The sequence below is a fragment of the Rhinolophus sinicus genome, chromosome 12 (assembly GCF_057876585.1).
Source record: "Rhinolophus sinicus isolate RSI-liver-muscle chromosome 12, RSI-T2T, whole genome shotgun sequence".
Classification (NCBI taxonomy): Eukaryota; Metazoa; Chordata; class Mammalia; order Chiroptera; family Rhinolophidae; genus Rhinolophus; species Rhinolophus sinicus.
In genome coordinates this window covers 44,864,857-44,883,370 of record NC_142512.1, presented here as the reverse complement: position 1 = coordinate 44,883,370, position 18,514 = coordinate 44,864,857, and the positions used below count along the sequence as shown (strand labels likewise).

General features: G+C 38.2%; 1 protein-coding gene across 8 annotated transcripts in view; it reads right to left on the bottom strand.

Annotated features, from left to right (window-relative positions):
- The window catches only part of DDX42 (DEAD-box helicase 42), a 34,766-nt gene that overhangs the window by 15,885 nt on the left and 367 nt on the right, over positions 1 to 18,514 (bottom strand). For 4 of the 8 annotated variants that reach the window (XR_012492099.2, XM_019732892.3, XM_019732896.3 and 1 more), the window contains 7 exons: positions 18,219 to 18,352; positions 12,189 to 12,425; positions 10,725 to 10,875; positions 6,087 to 6,148; positions 4,698 to 4,734; positions 3,713 to 3,862; positions 574 to 678 (listed from right to left, as the gene is read on the bottom strand). Coding sequence is in view for 7 of the 8 variants with exons in the window: in XM_019732892.3 (XP_019588451.1) it covers positions 574 to 678; positions 3,713 to 3,862; positions 4,698 to 4,734; positions 6,087 to 6,148; positions 10,725 to 10,875; positions 12,189 to 12,409 (726 nt within the window). In the remaining variant the exon portion in view is untranslated. Of the gene's footprint in view, positions 1 to 573; positions 679 to 3,712; positions 3,863 to 4,697; positions 4,735 to 6,086; positions 6,149 to 10,724; positions 10,876 to 12,188; positions 12,445 to 18,207; positions 18,353 to 18,514 lie in introns of those variants that run through there. The other 4 variants (XM_074319784.2, XM_019732894.3, XM_074319782.2 and 1 more) reach the window with 3 other exon arrangements.

Here is an 18,514-nt window from a genome sequence, read left to right as displayed (position 1 = left end):
GCAGCACCCTAGACAATGTGGCCAATATGCAACCCAAAACTTTTTGGTGGACAATTTAAACTATTATATTTTTTAAAGTGTTAATTTCTTCTAATTTTTTTAAAAAGGATGCTGTACATAATTTGAGAAGCAAGTTTATCTTAATTTTGAAATATCATATTGTTCACATCTGTTAATCTTGTCTCCTCTTCCTGAAGATGGGGACTCCTACCCTTCATCTCTAGCCTCTAGCCCACCCAACACAGTTCTCAGCACACTGTACTCATTGTAGAAATACTTCCCAATTAAGATCACAATAACTTATTGTTCCAACACAACGTAAGAGTTGACTGAACACATATGGCATTCATGTGTATCACATGAAAGAAAAAGCAATCCTATCCTAAAACAGTTGGGAGACTAATATAATAAAAAGACTCGTGAGCCCAAGGGATGTAATTATTGCTCTATTAAAGACAGTTCAGAGACCATCAGACAAGAAATTCAAGGTTATTTTAGTTTGGGTAACCAATAGTACTAACCTTGGATTAATTAACATTAATATAAGACTATCTGGCTTAATGGTTGACTTACCCGAAGATTGAGCTTATGCCGGAGATCTATTAGCTGCTGTGGGGTGAGGTTGGTTATCTCTTCATGCTCATTGTAAAAATTTTTTTCAAATGGTGGATAGTCAATCTGCAGGTCCAATTATTCAAAGTTAGTCTAGAATTCAAGAGTCAATCCTGTGAGTTTGATTTTAATGCAAAATAATTTTCTACAAATATACAAGCCATAATCAACTAGAGAGAACAAAGGAATTCACTCATTCATGACACACATTCCAAAAGTACAGTCAATTTCTTTTCCTGATCCCATTTTCAATATAAACACCAACCTACTTTCTAAAGAGACTCTTAATAGACACATCAGATTTGAACAACCTTGATGCAGACTAAGGAATCTCTATAATGCCAAAGGCCTCAGATTTTAAAGTAGTATTTTAAAGAAGAGAGTCCACCCTATAACATCTAAATATACTTTGGAGTAAGTTGTTCATCTAGCTCTAGGCATTTAAAAACATTTCTAATATTTCCTTTGGGAAGAGCTCTGCCTTTAGAAGGAGTTCAGTTCTTTTTAAAAACACAGAACTGTTTACATAACTTTTCAAAAATGTATGGCCAAGCACTTCCAATTCCAAAGAGGGAGAAGTCACCTCTCTGCTCCACTTTTCATAACTTGCTGTACTAAGAATATAAAACATAAAACAAAACCCCATATGAATCTGACTAAATGATTTTCTTTCTGACGGTATGGCATGTCTACAATAAACTTATTTCTTAAGGAGAATATAAGCCTTTGTTGGGTGGTCAAAAATTTCCTAATTCTGGATACAGCCTAAAATTAATTATCTTTCAATGGCAATTATCAACAAAAAGTAAAGTTTTAAGTTTGCCTTTAGCATTATTAAGCAGAACCTCTGTTATGCTCCCCACAATGCCGCACTAAGCCATCACAGGATTTACTTTAGTTCTCTCCTGACTCTACTAGAATGGAAGCTCCATGAGGGCAAGAGCTTTTGTCTTTGTTCACAATTTTACTTACAAATATGTAAATTTTTGTATATATAAAAAAATGTGAAAAAAGCTACTTATAGGCAGAACAGGTATCCACCCGCCCCTTACTTCTGCTCGCTCTTGGCAGACTGCCCGTTATATTAGGACAACTGTGGGATACCCCAAAATGATGAAGTTTGAGTGTTTTGTCAAGTAACTCAAACATTTTATTAGATGATTATTTCAAGTACTTGTGTTTTTCATTATTGGATTTTCACTCTTTATCATGGATACTTCCTCCTAGATCAGTTTCACATATTCAATTTCATTTGCCACATGTAAAATCCCAAGGCATTATGTGGCATTTGTGCAAAAGGAAACATTTGAAAAATTGAATAGAGCCTATACTCTTAGTCTAGACCTGTAGTTCTTGAAACATTTTAGTCTCAGGTACCTTTACATTTAACAAAAACATGAGTTTTTTATGTGGATTATATCGATATTTTCTGAATTAAAATTAAAACTGAGAAAATATTTTTAAAATTTATTCATTGAAAAATAACAATAAACTCATTACACTTTAACATAAATGCTTTAATAAAAATGTTATTTTATAACGTTGTTTTACATTTTTACAAATCTCTTTAATGTCTGATAAAAGAAAATGGTTCCTACTGTAAATTGTTGCAATATACTGTTTTGATTGAAGCCCATAAATAAAATCTGGCCTCATAAAAATATGTGGTTGGAAAAGGAGAGTATTTATTAATAGTCTTTCAGATTCTTGCCGATTTTTACTCTTCTTCTACCTAAAACTTGACAAGCGGTTAAAGCTTATTTTCATAGTCTAATCTGAAACCATATCGTGAACTTTTCACATTCCGTTACATTATAACCCATGGGTGCCTCATGTACTTTGAATGGAGCCTTTACTCATGCATGATTCTGTAACATCAAGCATTGGCCATTTGAAAATTCTGGTTCACTGAGGTACTGTGCAGATCATTCAACCGGCGAAATTTCATAACATAGAAAAAAAAAATCAGTTGTTTATCACCGTCAATTTCATTACAACAGACTTTCAGTATCAGAAAGCTGTCAAGCTAACTGTGGTGAATATAAGTTTCTTAAATTCAATTTTGGTTTGAAAGGTTAAATTTCTATCCTTGGCAATAAACACTTAATTGTTTTCCTTACAGTGTTATTAGTTTTCTCAAGTGAAAATGATGTCCCATGAAAAAAGCAGCTAGTTCAACTCACAAGTCAAATAGCTTAGTGCTTTATCTGTCACACCAAATAAAAAGACATGTAACATACGAGTCAAGATTTAATAAATAATTTTTACTGTTTCATCAAGGATATTCTTAAGTGAAGCTGGCTTTTTAATTTTTTTTTTAACTGTGATGGTCTGGCAGTGAAGAATATAATGACTATCAGAATGGCTGGTAGCACTGTCTCGATTCATGCTAAGGTGTCAGCATTTTACATACCATTGCTTTTAGCCACTGATGCAAATGCTGACGTGGTTTAAAAAAAAAAAAAAAAGGTAAATTATCTTAGCATTGTTATGAAAATTCTTTTGACTTCACAGAATCTCTGAAAAGATCCTTCCAGGAGTCTTTGGATCACACCTTGTAGATCAGAATCACTAGAGTATGGAACATCTAGTCTGATAACCTGGATAAAACACTGATTTTTTTTTTCAAGTGGGTATACTGATATCCTCATTTGTTTTTCTTGATTCAAGGAACCTATAATTCCTGGTTACCCTTTGAAGAAACAGCCTTTCATCTGCCCCAGACCTGGGAGAAATAAGATTTACAGCAATTAAAAAACAAATGGCAGCCTAAGGGCCCATTTTGAAAGGAAGATGGTAAGTGATGGTCTGGAAAACAAGTGCAAGTCCTTGAAAAAAAAATTCTTCACCTAAAATTGAATGTGCGCAAGTGATTCAGCTGTATCTTAAACAATACACATAGGCAATTAAGCCCCAACCACTCGGTCACTTTCTGACTCAACCATTTAGCAGAGCTGACAAGATCCCAAAGAAAAATATTCTCATGACATAAGCAGTATATATCAGGAGTACTCAGATACTGAGAAAAACCTAAATATTAAAGCTGAAGAGAACTTTATCAGCTTGAAACAAGAATCAAATTCAGCAAGAAACACCATACCTCTGAATGATCAATGGGAGGAAGAGGGTCGATGATTTTTTTGGAAGGTGCGATTGGATTTCCGTCACTGTCATATTCCAAATTATCTTCCTCCTCCTCTTGAACCACACCAGCAGTTGGGTTCTCTGCCATATAGCGAAAATAAGCTTCCTGCAGGAAAGCACAAGAACATAATCATACCCAAGCACAACTGAGAACAGTGTCTGCGCCTGTAATTAGTGCACGCAGTGTACCAGATGGCTTCAGTGTAAATACCTACCAAGTAAGGCAACACTTTTACTAGCAACGATTCCTTTAACAGTAACAGTATTCAGAGGGACAATCGGAAGAAATGAGTGAGATAGTTAGTACTACAAAATGATTTAACTTGTTTAACAGAAGACTTACAAATCTCTTAAGTTCCACAGCCTTCCTGGGGTGGGGTGTCTACCTCCCCTGCCCAGAGCTGTGGAACACATGCTGTGGCTTTACCAATCCAAGTTTGGAAAGTGAAACTGATTAGAAGGGTCACAAACCTGGAAAAGGCTACTGCTCATTCTGGTTCCCTCCTCACCATCCCACAACTGAACAATGGGGAAAAAAATACTAAAGGACAGTCATTAATGTTCCATCTTGAAATATAAGAATCACAAACAGAACCCCTAGAAAGAGGTAGAGGTTAGATGTTGCTAGCGGCCATCTATAGATCCCACACTACCCTACTTCTTGATTTATCAGAATAAACATTTGGATTAAAAAAATCAAGCTGAATAAAGCTATTTGTTTCTGATGTCACAGTTGATCAAAAGTTCCATCTTCAACATGGAGGAAAGCCATGTGAATCTTTATATTACCAACTGGTCACATGTAGAAAAGGAGCAAGTCAAATGACATCCCCTGCTGAATGTCAGGAATGGCCATTTCAGTGAAGGCAAGCTCTAGCTTGTCCCCAGTATAGACTTTGCGGGGTAAAAATAAAAGATAGAAATACTGCATAGGAACTCACTTGGTCATCTTCCTCTTCAATGTCATCTCGAATACCCCTGGAAAAACAAGCGGAGAAACAAACTTCCCTGCAAATGTTCCACATACCCAGCTCCATACTTATAGCAGATTATTGTTGAATTCCATATAGCTCAGGAACTCTCAACACTAATAACAACAAAGCAGCAACAAGCACACTGTCAACTATCCATCCATCATATATGTGTGGTTTCACTCTACACGCAGCAGTTTGCATTTCTTTTGAATGGGATGACATGGTACCCCTAGAAACATCAATTTCTAACAAGGGTATAAGGAGTAAAAACTTTTGAAGATAGATATCCAAGTATCCTAGCCTTGTCAACCCCATACAACAAATACAACACAGTTGTGAAAAGCATTTTATATTAAAAAAACCGAAAAATCCTGCTTTTGGTATACACTAAAAAAAAGTCACAACTTTCTTAACATCCCCCCCGAGTTTTTAGCTCTGGAGTTAAGTGCATTTAGTGAAAATCCTTGGGGACAGAAAAACGACATCAACTCTTTGTAAGTTTGGGACTAAAACTCCTAAGCAGTTCAGAGAGAAGGGGACCACTGCCACTTGCTGCATTCTTAGGAGCTATAGAAAGTATGGTTGCTTAGTTTCCACAACCATCTCTTTCTAATCAGACTTTCTGCCTAACCTACAGCACTTGCTACTTGTAAGGCAAGCTATACCATCAGTGTAGAGCAACTGAAAGAGGATGCAAAACACAGTAAGCACCAAAGAGAGGGGCTGAACCTCCACATGGCACAGGAACTTTGGGGAGGGCCTGAAGTACTGACTGCCAAGCAGAGGGAAATATCCATCCATGCCTACTTGTGCCTGGTAGCAAAAGCCTTAAGAGGAGTGTATTCAGCAAGGGACAGAGGAGAACTCTCCTTCCCAGAAAATAAAGTATTTCAAGTTCTGACTCGTTGTTAAAGCATGATGTCACTCCTTAAATAAACTAGGTTTTATTATTTATTAATACTATAGTTTTTTAATGATATAATCACCATTACTTCTCATAATCAATCATATAGGCATTAACCTACTTTATATTAATTATGGGACAAAACTCAGAACAGTGAACCCAAACTTTAGTAATTATGTTCTCTTAACTCCCACTGTAACTTATTCTATCTATAGAATACCAAATGCTATTCTACCCAAAAAAAAAACAAAAAAAAACACGCTTTTTTAATTACTGCAAATTCAAAGACTTTAGTCATCTCTATTATCTACAGAAATATTATTGAAGATACAGAGGTAACTTCAAGTCAAGACATTTGTGTATTTTAATTTTTCTCTACAAACTTTGGGGGAATAGGCTATGTAATACTTTCTTTTCATATAACCTCTGTGAGGGAGAAGAAAACAACCTACTTTACGTTTTTTCGTTCCTTGTCCTTTTCTTCAAGCCTCTTCATGTCTCTAGCCGCCTGATCCTAATGAAACAAAAGTATGTATGGAATCATTATCAACTGAAAACACTGAAAAGGAAATTTCTTTATAAAGAATTCTGAGATTTGAACAAGTGCTATCATAGTTTTAACTATGCAGTTTGACAACTGCATTTTGATGCAACCAAAATTGTAGTTTGACAATTATTTCTCAAAGAGAAATACACAAATGTTCTAAAAACTTGGCTACACAAGGATTGCATGACTTTTATCTGCAATATATAACATGCATAGAAAAATGGGCAAAAATGCTTGATCACTTTTTTAAAAATGTTAATGACATAATTGTTGGCTGAAAAGGGCCTTAAGTTCAGGCAAATCAGGCTTTCTCAAGGTGTAGCTTAAGATCATTTGTATCAGATTACCAATAGGGCTAGCAAAAAAATGCAGATTTCTGGATCGGACTCTGCAAAGGTGGTTCTCATTCCGGGGCGATTTTTGGCCCTAGTGGACATTTGGTGATGTCTGGAGACATTTTTTGACTTTTACAACTTGGAGATGAAGGAGAGGTTGTTACTAGTATCTAGTGGGTAAAGGCCGCAGATGCTGCTAAACATCCTCCAATGCACAGGACAGCCCCAAATGTCCACAGTCCTGAGGGTGAAAACCCTGCTCTAAACCTACTAAATCAGCATCCTTGGGACTGCAGTTAAATGATACAGTTTTTCCATTTTCTATAGGTCACTGTTATACACAGCAAATTGATAACCACTAAAAAAATTCTTTGTTTTATACATGTGAAAAACCAAGGTCAGAAGAATTAAGTAATTTTCACCAAGATTAAACACATTGTGCCCAACTGTTCCTGGTTATAAAGCAACATAAATTTTTCTGACTTCTTTGACTTTAAAAAGCACTATACTAAACCTGGTCAAGCGTTCTATCTAAACACGTTTCTGATAAAAGAGGAATTACTTTAAAAAGAAACATTATACACAATCTATTTTTCAAGAGACAGATATGATATATTTAAGGTTGTAACTAATGTAAAGATGACATAAGCAATGTAACATTAAGAAATGGGTTACAAACACTTATGGAACATATTTTTTGAGCCTACATAAACTTTTTTTTAAACATTGGCTAAAAATAAAACTTCATCTTAAGTTCAAAAGTTTAAACTTTCTAGAAAAGTTTACACCAGATATCAGGGTTCAATGCAATACTTTGGCAACCACATTCTTCAAGATAGATAATATCCACCCTAAAAATCAGCAAAACACCTTGGATACTATCCCAAAAAATACACCAAAAGAATGGTACCATATTTAAGAGATTTAACCTCACATTGCTTCAACTACTTGAAATGCCAAGCAAGAGAATCTGGGCCATTCTTGGGTACTCCCACTCAAGAAGGGCTACGGCAGCTTGCGCTACCAAAAATTAAATCTAAATTTAAACCTAGAAAATAAAGAGCTGATTTTTCTTCTAATTCATCAGTAGGGAGAGCTCAAGAAATAATGAGAAATATAGCCCTTTGGGAAATGTCCATGTCTCACGAAGATGAAAAAAAGATATGTACATCTCAAACATGACAAACCACTTACTGCCTTTACTTCTAGAGAGAATCATTTAACATATTTACTAAATCGCTTCCATGGTGCAAAGCACATGTATGTTCTAAATATTTTTTGGTGAGTGTCATGGCAGAAATACAGTGCTACAAGAACTCAGATACAAAATAACACCCCAGGAAAAAATACAGGCTTTCAAACTGAATCCTGACTCTGCTATCTATTAGATGCATACTCTTTGGCAAGTAATTTAAGTTGTTCTAAATCAAAGGTGGGAAACTCAAATACCTAATGGGTGCCAATCTGACAATGAATGAAGTGAGCCAGGATAACAAAAGTTGTATTCTTCTGACATAGACATGCTTCGCCCGCACTTTAGTAAGTAGGAATATTCTCCTAAAGAAGCATGCTCTAATTTTTCTTGTATCACATGACCCTGAGTCTTTTATTTTGTAATATTTGATAAGCCCAAGCTCAGAAAAAAAAATATTTCTCCATTGTAAGAAAACCGCAATGTAAGTGTGATGACAAATGGCTCTAAATGGTGGCCTCAATGTCAAGAAGACAACAGGGATTAATTAATGGAACTACGGTGAACTAGAAAAAGCATGCCTTGTCTAAAACAGGCAGACATCTACTCAGCAACAACCTGTTTCTGCCATGCAAGAATGCAGGATTAGTAATGCCAGATTTTCTACTTTTCAAGAGTCTGAACTTTTAGGTAAAATCTCCTGATCTTAAAAGGTTGGCTCACATTTTTAAAAAGCAATTTTGTTTAGACTAAACAAAAACAAATCCATATTGGATTCTTTCTTTCTGTCCTTCCTTAGAGGAAAGATGAATTCTGGCTAAAGACCAGATAACAAGTAAACAAGAAATCTCAAAGGACTTTATTTCATAAGCAATGAAGTGACAGTTTTGAACAAGAGTAGTAACACGGTAAGAAACATGCTTTAGTCTAATTACTCTGTCACTTTATACCACATACATGACAGAGCAGAGAGCCTAAAGCAGAGAGAGAACTTAGACCAGGCAAGAGTTAATGAGGGTAGGGCTGGCCCGGTGGCTCAGGCGGTTAGAGCTCCATGCTCCTAACTCTGAAGGCTGCCGGTTCGCTTCCCACATGGGCCAGTGGGCTCTCAACCACAAGGTTACTGGTTCAACTACTCTAATCCCGCAAGGGATGGTGGGCTCCGCCCCCTGCAACTAACATTGAACATGGCACCTTGAGCTGAGCTGCCTCCCGGATGGCTCAGTTGGTTGGAGCACGGGCTCTCAACCACAAGGTTGCCAGTTCAATTCCTCGAGTCCCGCAAGAGATGGATGGTGGGCAGCGCCCCCTGCAACTAGAAAATGGCAACTGGACCTGGAGCTGAGCTGCGCCCTCCACAACGAAGACTGAAAGGACAACAACTTGACCTGGGGGGGGGGGGGAAAAATCGGCCTGGAAGTACACACTGTTCCCCAATAAAATCCTGTTCGCCTTCCCCCAATAAAATCTTAAAAAATAAAAGAGTTAATGAGGGTATAAACCACTATGAACATAGTGGAAACCGAAAGGAAGGAACAGATGCAAGAGATATTGTAAAGATTGACAGAACTTGGCAAATGAAGAGAGGAAAGGCAGCATGATGCATTGGAGAGCTTGGCTATCAGCCCGACAAAGCAAGTAAGTCCCAGTTCTGCTACACAGTATCAGTGTGATTTAGGGCAAGGGACTTGTATTATCTTAGAGTTCAGTTTTCTTACTAAATAATTACATTTATGTATTTTCTTTCTGCCTAGTCCCTATTGTTATTCTGAAGATTAAATGAACTAAGTCATGAACATACTTTATCATCCGCTAAAAAGAAAATAAGAAAGGAGAGCAAGTGCAAGCCTAGGTTATTGTGCAAATATTGGTGCCACTGTGCAAATATTGGTGCCATTAAGAGAAACAAGACCAAAAAAAAAAAAGACCTGCTTGAGGAGGAAAAGATGACAAATTAGGTTTAAGGTGCCGGGGGACACACCCATGTAACAATGGTCAATATGCTTCTAGAAAAGCAGAGCTAAAACCAAAGAGAGACTATGAGACCAACAACATGAATTACTGACTTGACATTACTTAAGATGGAAGCTAAGTTGTAGAAGTGGATGCGGTCACTAAGGAATTTATAAAGAGTGAGATAGCAAATCAATATAGAGAACTGTAGAATTGTATTTGAGAAACTGGAAGAGGATCACAAGAATAACAGATAACAGTGAGACAGATATGTAATGATTTTTTTGGCACTACAATAATATGGAAGTTAGGTTTTTTTAAGTTATCTTAGAGATACAGAAATACTAACAGATGAAATATGTCTGCGATTTACTTTAAAATAATCTAAAAGAGGGGCAGGAGGGGGTTAGAGAACACAAGACTGGCCAAAAGCTGTCAACTGATAAAGTAGGGTGAAGGGCATACGGGGGCTCACTTTATTATTCTACTTTTGCATGTGTTTAAAATTTTTCTTAATAACAAGTAGATAAGTAAATGAATAGACATGTCAAAGAGATGGGGGAAAAAAGACAAAATACAAAATCACAAAAGCCTAGTGAGAAGCGTTTTAAGGAAGTGGTCACAAGTTTCAATTTCTACAGGGAACTTATGAATGTTGATGCTAATGTTGGTAATAAGAAATACTAAACATTAAAAATACAGAATGCAGAATTTGTAATTTTAGCAAGTGCCTGAAGTTTAACTGCTTTACATAAATATGCATTTAATAAATGCTAGATTGAATGAGATGTTCATTCAAGAACATACCGAGAATTATTAAGACAAAACATACACACAACACTTGAGTTACTTTGTTCAAGAGTTATAGTTCAAATTTCTAGGTACTGATCATCTCTGAAAATGTTACAGGGCATGTGGAAGTATATTTAAGAAACTAGGGAATGAGTGCAAAATTCTCCCCAAAAAGGGCCAGAACACAAATTCTGACTGAGGACTGAAGCACTAGTTAATCTGGTCTATTTCTAATTGCAGAAAATTTTCACAAAGCAGAGTTGACACTTGCCTCCACTTCAGCCATGAATGCCTCCAGGGGATCGTCATCACTATCAGAATCTGCTGGCTTGGAATGGAATTGCTGGCGGGTAGGTGAGTTTTCAGCAGGAATATAAGGTAAGTCAACATTGCTAGAGTCTTCTTCCTCGTCTTCAAAATATCTGAAAAGGGAGATGCATGTTTAGTTTGGGGTCAGTCAATCTTTCATGTTACAGAAATGTTTAATTGTTATGGTATACATTACCATTAAGAGATTTAAACTACACAGGTCAAATTAAAGAGCTCCAGGCTTTGGCTAAGGACCTAATTATTAAGTATTACTTAATATATGCAACTTCTAATATTGCCCAAAAAACAGTCACAGCAGATTCTCCATTTCAATAATGTCTGTTGAAATTATATTTCCAGTTTTATAAAAAGGGATGCGTTTTCAGTACAAATTTAGTATATCACTGTTGAACAGATATGGCAAACACTAAAGTGTATGCTATGGAAAAAATTACTTTCATATGAATATTAAAATCCTAGTTTATTCTTTATAATCCTTTAAAAATTTTTAGAGATATACTCAGAAGGCTAGGGACTTCCATCAGAAGTTCTGGGCTATTTTCTGAGGATCCACAGAGAACTTCTAGAATTGAAAATGAATGCTCAATCTAGTATCATTCATCATGCTTAAGTACCCCTGAACTGGTCAACTGCTCCCGAAAATAATGACCCTTGACTTTGCTGAACCTTAAACACCTATTTCTGCACTGAATTACTGAATAACATGTCAGCTTTCAAGAATGCTGCTGTGTACTTTAAGAATTCCGATCTTGCTAATTTTTTTTTAATTAAAAAAAAAATTTAAGCAGTGTCACAACCAGGTTGGAATTAATAGCAATAAGAAATTTCTTCAAATTCAGCAGAGACAAATCATAATCTACAGGAATCAGAACTCAAACCTTCAAACCCCAGCTTTTTATAATAACCACCTTATTAATCAAGTTAAAAAAGATAATTGGTAAAAATGTTTCCTCAGAACTATGGGCAAAAATCTAGATTTTTCTACCACCATAAGATGTTATAACATAGCAGTTTTAAGGAATTGGGTGTTGAGGCAAACTGTGTCTCTACCAGTTCTGACAACTGCCTGTGTTTACAAAACAAATTATATGGTATCAATAAAGGACTTCAGTAAAGACTATCAAAAACCACATGAATTACTTAGAATTCTTCAGCCATATTTAGATCTCAATGGCCTCAAATAATTATTGGAACAAGGTGTAAGTAAGCACACAAGTATTATATTCTTTACAAGTGAATAAACTCAACAATTTATTAGTAACAACACAATTCAGTGAGATAACCAATTTAAGAAGTCATATTATCATTCAGGAAACAAAGGATTTCTTTGCCTCAATTTCTGTTGATGAAATAAATATCTCAAAGCCCAAACTTCGCTAAATTACCAGGAATTACCACCACTTACGCATTTTCTTCATCGAAATTGGCCCGTTTAGATCCAATTTTGTAGAAAGAAGGGAGCTGTGGTGGAGCCGACTTTCCAAATCCAGAAGAAGAGCTGGTTGCCCCAAAGGCACTGTGGGACTGTTGTGGGAGTTTTGGTTCCTCCTTCTTTCCAGCACTAATGGCAAAACCTCCAAAGCCAAATCCCCTCTTAGTGCCAGGGCCACCTTTATTCCAGTTCATGGTGTCAGTGATTGATCTGTTAGGAACAAGGCACACTAATATAAATTTTATAAATTAAATAGCCCATTGATTTCTTTTTTATTGGGGAAGCGGAACAGGACTTTATTGGGGAACAGTGTGTACCTCCAGGCCTTTTTTTCAAGTCAAGTTGTTGTCCTTTCAGTCTTAGTTGTGGAGGGCGCAGCTCAGCTCCAGGTCCAGTTGCTGTTGCTAGTTGCAGGGGTCACAGCCCACCATCCCTTGCAGGAGTTGAACCGGCAACCTTGGGGTTGAGAGCCGGCTGGCCCATGTGGGAATCGAACCGGCAGCCTTCGGAGGTAGGAGCACGGAGCTCTAACCGCCTGAGCCACTGGGTCAGGCCAGCCCGGCCCGGCCCGGCCCAGCCCATTGATTTTTATGTCTTCTACAACCTCTACCTATAATTTCATTTTAAACGTTTGTCCCTCATTGAAACTTTAACTTTGTACTTAGATATGCAGTATGCTATCCTTAATGAAATGGTCCCATTTTCTAAAACACTGAAGAAATTGTAATTTATTTTATTGGGATCTCAATCTAAATAGGAATGTAGAGGGCCGGCCCGTGGCTCAGGCGGTTAGAGCTCCATGCTCCTAACTCCGAAGGCTGCCGGTTCGATTCCCACATGGGCCAGTGGGCTCTCAACCACAAGGTTGCCCGTTCAATTCCTTGAGTTCGCAAGGGATGGTGGGCTCTGCCACCTGCAACTAAAATTGAACACGGCACGTTGAGCTGAGCTGCCGCTGAGCTCCCAGATGGCTCAGTTGGTTGGACTGTGTCCTCTCAACCACAAGGTTGCCAGTTCGACTCCCGCAAGGGATGGTGGGCTGTGCCCCCTGCAACTAGAAAACAGCAACTGGACCTGGGGCTGAGCTGCGCCCTCCACAACTAACATTGAAAGGAAAACAAACTGACTTGGAAGAAAGGCCTGGATGTACACACTGTTCCCCAATAAAGTCCTGTTCCCCTTCCCCAATAAAATCTTAAAAAAAAAAAAAAAAAGACAAACGACTAAAAATAAAATAAAAAAAAGGAATGTAGCGTTAAATATCTTCCCCTATAAAGGATTTAATATCTTTTAAGCTGCCAAAAATACTTGTAAGACAACAAATATTTTAGAAGATCTGATATGTGCTAAGCTTGTGTTAGGCAATTGAAGATACCAAGATGAAAAAACTTAATCTCTTAATTTTTACCCAAGGAGTTTACAGTCTACCAGGAAAATAGACACCTCTCCCCTGCCCCCCAAAAAGACAAAAGACAAAAATAACCCACAACAATATAATGTAATGCTTGCAGTAACAGAGATTGAGATGCTATCCCCAAGACTGTCTCAAAATTAAAGATTATCCTCTGGTAATGACATTAAGTCAAAGAATCAAAACTTAAGAGATTTGTTATTTGTAGACATTATCCATGTAATAGTCTCTGAACAGTTATGTGCCTGGCATTTATTGAGCAAGTGCCCACTATCCAAGAGGAAACCATGACTCACTGATATGTTGCCTTATGTAGTTGGTTAGCCTGTAGTTAAGGACTACAAAGAAATATCCTGAGCATCAATCCAATCAGTTTACAAACAATACCTTATAGTATCTTATTAGTCTTGGCTCCAAAAAAACTTTTTTAATGAGACACGTTACCTAAGTTTTGTAGAAAAGCAGAAAATTCAGAAAGCAAAAAGGAACAAAATTTAAAACTACCTGAAATTTCCTCTTCCAGATACGTAATTGTGTTGGTATCTTTTCCCATTTTTCTATGCTTGTTTATAAACACACACAAAGAAAATTTCTTCACCTAATGATATACTATGAACATCTTTAAATATCAACAAATACTTTTCTCCAATACTGTTTTATATATAACATTATGAAACATATCATATAGCTACAACTTTGTGCATACCCTTAATTATTTCCTTAGGATCAGTTTTTAAAATGCAGTTGCTTAGCCAAAGGGAATATGCATCATTAATTCTAAAAATTTTAATTGCTACTTATATTTATTTATGGAAAAGTGTCCGTTACACATTGAGTCAAATAAAAAGGGCAAAAAGCAAGAGGGATGGTATGATTCAATGTAATTCAATGTAAAAGCATGTGTTACATATACAGATATAGCTGGAAGGCTGTTAATCAAAATGTGAACAGCAGTTATTTGGTTTTTACTTTCTTCTTTGTAATAAAGTTTACCATTAACAATAAAAATTAAAATGCTTTGTAATGGACCCTGAAGCCAATGTGGAAAAGAGTTCCAAAAACTGCTTTTCACAATCACATTGTTGAAGGGACCAAGAACAAATATGCTTTACTTTTCGGGTTCTGTGCCTCTCTCCCATATGTACCTTATAGGTTTTGTTTGAATTGCTATTATATAGCATTTAGTTCAGTCTGCTTAGCATTAAACTTGTTTTATGCTATGTCAGTCTTCACCCTTAGGCCACCCTTAGTTTAGGTGGAGACTGTCTTTACTCATTTTGGACATTCCATAGAAGTTAACATGTGGCTAAAATAAGTACTTGATAAGTACTAGTTTGCATGAACTTAATTAAGACCATCTCCTGCTTTCTTCAGGAATCTGATCTTAAGGGAAATTAACATAATTCTAGTGATATGAAATTTAGTACAAATATTTACAAGCAATATGTTATTAATACTGTGGAACTAGGGAAAGTCACACCCAAGGGAGGTAGGCATTCAGATGCTCAGCAGAAACCTTCTAGGTTCTTCCAGATCCTGGCCCCAAACCTTCCTGATGCACATTTCTGATTCTGCCATTCCCTTCAATTCAATACCTCTCTCCAGTTACTCAATCATTCTGGAATGAAACTGTCCTTTATGGCAAGAAACGACTTTACCATCCCTATCTCCCAGGATTTCACCATATGCATGTTTCCCAAGAAAACCAAGCAGTCTACCTCCCCACCAAATCTCTCACTATACCTACCTACCAAAGTCCTATCCTTCGAACTCCACCTAAATACCGACTCCTAGAACTACGGCATGAATATGACTGCCCCAGAGAAGTGTTATCTCTTTCCTCAAACCCCCTTTCTAGTCATAAAACCCCCACCATTTAATCATAACTATTTGTGTTCTTGTTTTATCTCTGCAACTCCATGTTACAGGTTTCATGGGTAAAGAAGCAGGCTTATCCATTTTTTATCTCTTTTGTTTTCCAGAGTACATATTCATTAATCATGTTTAGTCAATATATAGAAGACCCAAGAGGATTTACAACTTGGCCAAGGAGAAAAATGAAAGATAGCATAAAGTCAGACTTGGTATGGTTCTAGGCACTAAAATACTGTGAGTTGGTAGAAAATCCTAATAGCATAGTAAAGGAACACAAGCCATGGAGCCAGGCTGACTACGTTCGAACTCCAGCTTTGACACTAACTTGATGTGAACCTCAAGGAAGCTCTAGGAAGTTACTTAACTTCTCTGAGCCTCAGTTTCCTCATCTGTAAGTGGGTAAGAATATCACCTACTTCACAGTTGGTATGAGAAACTGAGTTTATACACAAAAATACATTTACAACAAAGCGTGGCGCATGGTAAGAGTGCAATATATATTAGCTGTCATGTTTATCATTATTTCTCCAGAAATCAATTTCTCCATTGGTAAATGGAGAATATCAAGTCACACTCCTCAGATCTCTTTCAACTCAGGGATTCCATATAGAAGTGCGACATGACACTGAAGATGTCAGAGAGCACTATGAACTGACAAGTGGGGACAGGCTTCATAAAAGAGCTAGAAGCCAGGCGAGGCACTGAAAGATGCGAGCTGAGTAGCGAAGTGTGAAGGAAGAAGACATTCTAGGGAGGAAAGCTAGAAATAGCAATGGCTGGGAAGTAGGTAAGTGTGGAACCTAAGGAAGATACATTGGTTAATTTATGTTTTGGACAATGGTAGAAAATAAAATATGATCTAAATGACTTTAAAAATAGTGGACCCAAAACAACTGATTATAAAACCACATTAGTTTATCACTTGTATTTATGGAGTATGAGGAAGAGTTCTAGTGAGACTTAATTAGCGTCTACTCTATCTAATAATCTGTCTTGAGAGCATCTCACACACTATAAACCAGTCAGTTCTTTAACGAGAATCTATACAAAACCCAAGAATTTCATAATGCTGATTATATTTTAAGAGCATCTCTTTCCACTGTTAGCTTAAAGAAACTAAGAGCTGATTATATGAATACCAATTTGATGAAAACTAAAATATAAACTGCACTCCTCCAAGAATTATACTAAATTATTACAATGTAAGTCAAATCCTGTCACTCCTTTGCTCAAAACTCTCAGATCGTTCCCATTTCTGGCAGAGCATAAGTGAAATCCTCACAATAGTCTAAAAGGTCCTGGTTGTTCTGCCCCAACCTCCACCCCTTTTTCTTCCCTGACCGTATCTCCTACTACTTCCTTCCACCTTTGCTCACAGTGCTCCAAGCACTTGGTCTTCTGATTGTTCCTCTAACAAGCCAGCATTATCCTCTTCCAGGCCTTTACACTTGCTGTTTCCTCTGCCTAAAACCTTCCTGTACCCACACTGGCTCAGCTCACTCCCTCAACCTGCTTTTAGTCTGTTTAAATATTAGCTCGTCTATAAGCAGGTCGCTGACCACCCCATTGCAAAATGCAATATCTCACCATCCCTCTTTCCAGATCTATTTTTTCCTAAGGCACTAATAATCTAACATACAGTCTAATTTATATACTTATTTCCTGCCTCTCTTCCTCCCACTAGAAAGTAAGTTTCATGAGAGCAAGGAGTCAGAGACCTAAAACAGTGCTAGAGAATAGGCACATAGTAGGCGTCAGTAAGAATATCCTTTGAATGAATGAATTGCAGATTAGGCCATATAATGCCCCTTTTAGGTACAGGAAAACAAAGCACACATTTTTTTTTTTCACCGCGGAAGTCTAAAAATTAATTTTGTACGAAACACATTGTACTCCTATGTGCCAGAACTGGGCTTGGCTGTCAAATTACAGTGAATTAATAAATAATCTCTGCCCTTCAGGAGCCCTAAGGTGTATATACCAGAGAAAATAAACATCATTACAAAACACAACATACAGGGAAGCCAGAGGAAATTGAACGACTGCCTAAAGGAGTGAGGGGCAAAGAGATATTAAGGAAGCTATGATTCCCCCAAAACTCTCTTATAGTACGATAGTTTCTCCTTATATTATTGGTCCGTATGCTTGCAACTCCGTATAAATTATTTACTCACATCAGATAGGCTGTTAAGTAGGCCGCAAAAAAAGTTTGTGAGCGATGGTGATGCTAATCACTGATCTATATTCTGGGCTGCACAAAGATCACGGACTATTTCTTTTACTGTCTCCCGATCTGGCAACTTTTGTCTATACGGTCCCCTCAACCCCCCGACTTTGAGGCTTGCATCTGCCAACTACTGCAGACTAGGGTCAGAATCTTTCCCGGGGCTATTCCTGAGTTGGAGACCGGCACCTTACAAATCCCTTCCGTAGCCGAGCGGGCGGGCGCCGCCTCCGGAAAAGCAGCCAACTGGGCCTCCGTAAGAGTTGCGGGAGAAGCGGGAGCCATGGGAGGGCGACGCGGCTCGGAGGGACCCCTCGAGGCCTCAGCCCCGCATTCCCACCCCTCCCCGGCGCCCTGGGCCTCCGGTGCCCAGAGGCTCCGCTGGCTCTTTGTTAAACGAGGCCGCGGTTCCCTGGCCCTGGCTAGGCCCCCGCAGTTGCCTCCAGTGCCCTCAGAGGTAGCGGCCCCAAGTCCAGACCCACCTCGTACAAACCTGCTGGTGTAGCGGCAGCCGCTACCACCGCCGACGCGGAAAAAACCCCACGGCCAGAAGTACGCGCGGTCCAGGCCGCGTCCCGCCGCGCTCCTCCGTCTCCGCCCCTTGCGCCGCCGCCTCTCGACCCGTTGCTGACGGGGGGGAGGGGAACACAAAATTGACATGCGCAGTGCAGAGAGCGCGGGCCGAAGGGCGGGGCCTCAGCTACGTTTCCGGAAAACGCCGTGGGCTCCGGCCCTTAAAGGTACAGAATATCTCCAAGGTTTCTCAGATTGGGTATTGCTGATGGGGGA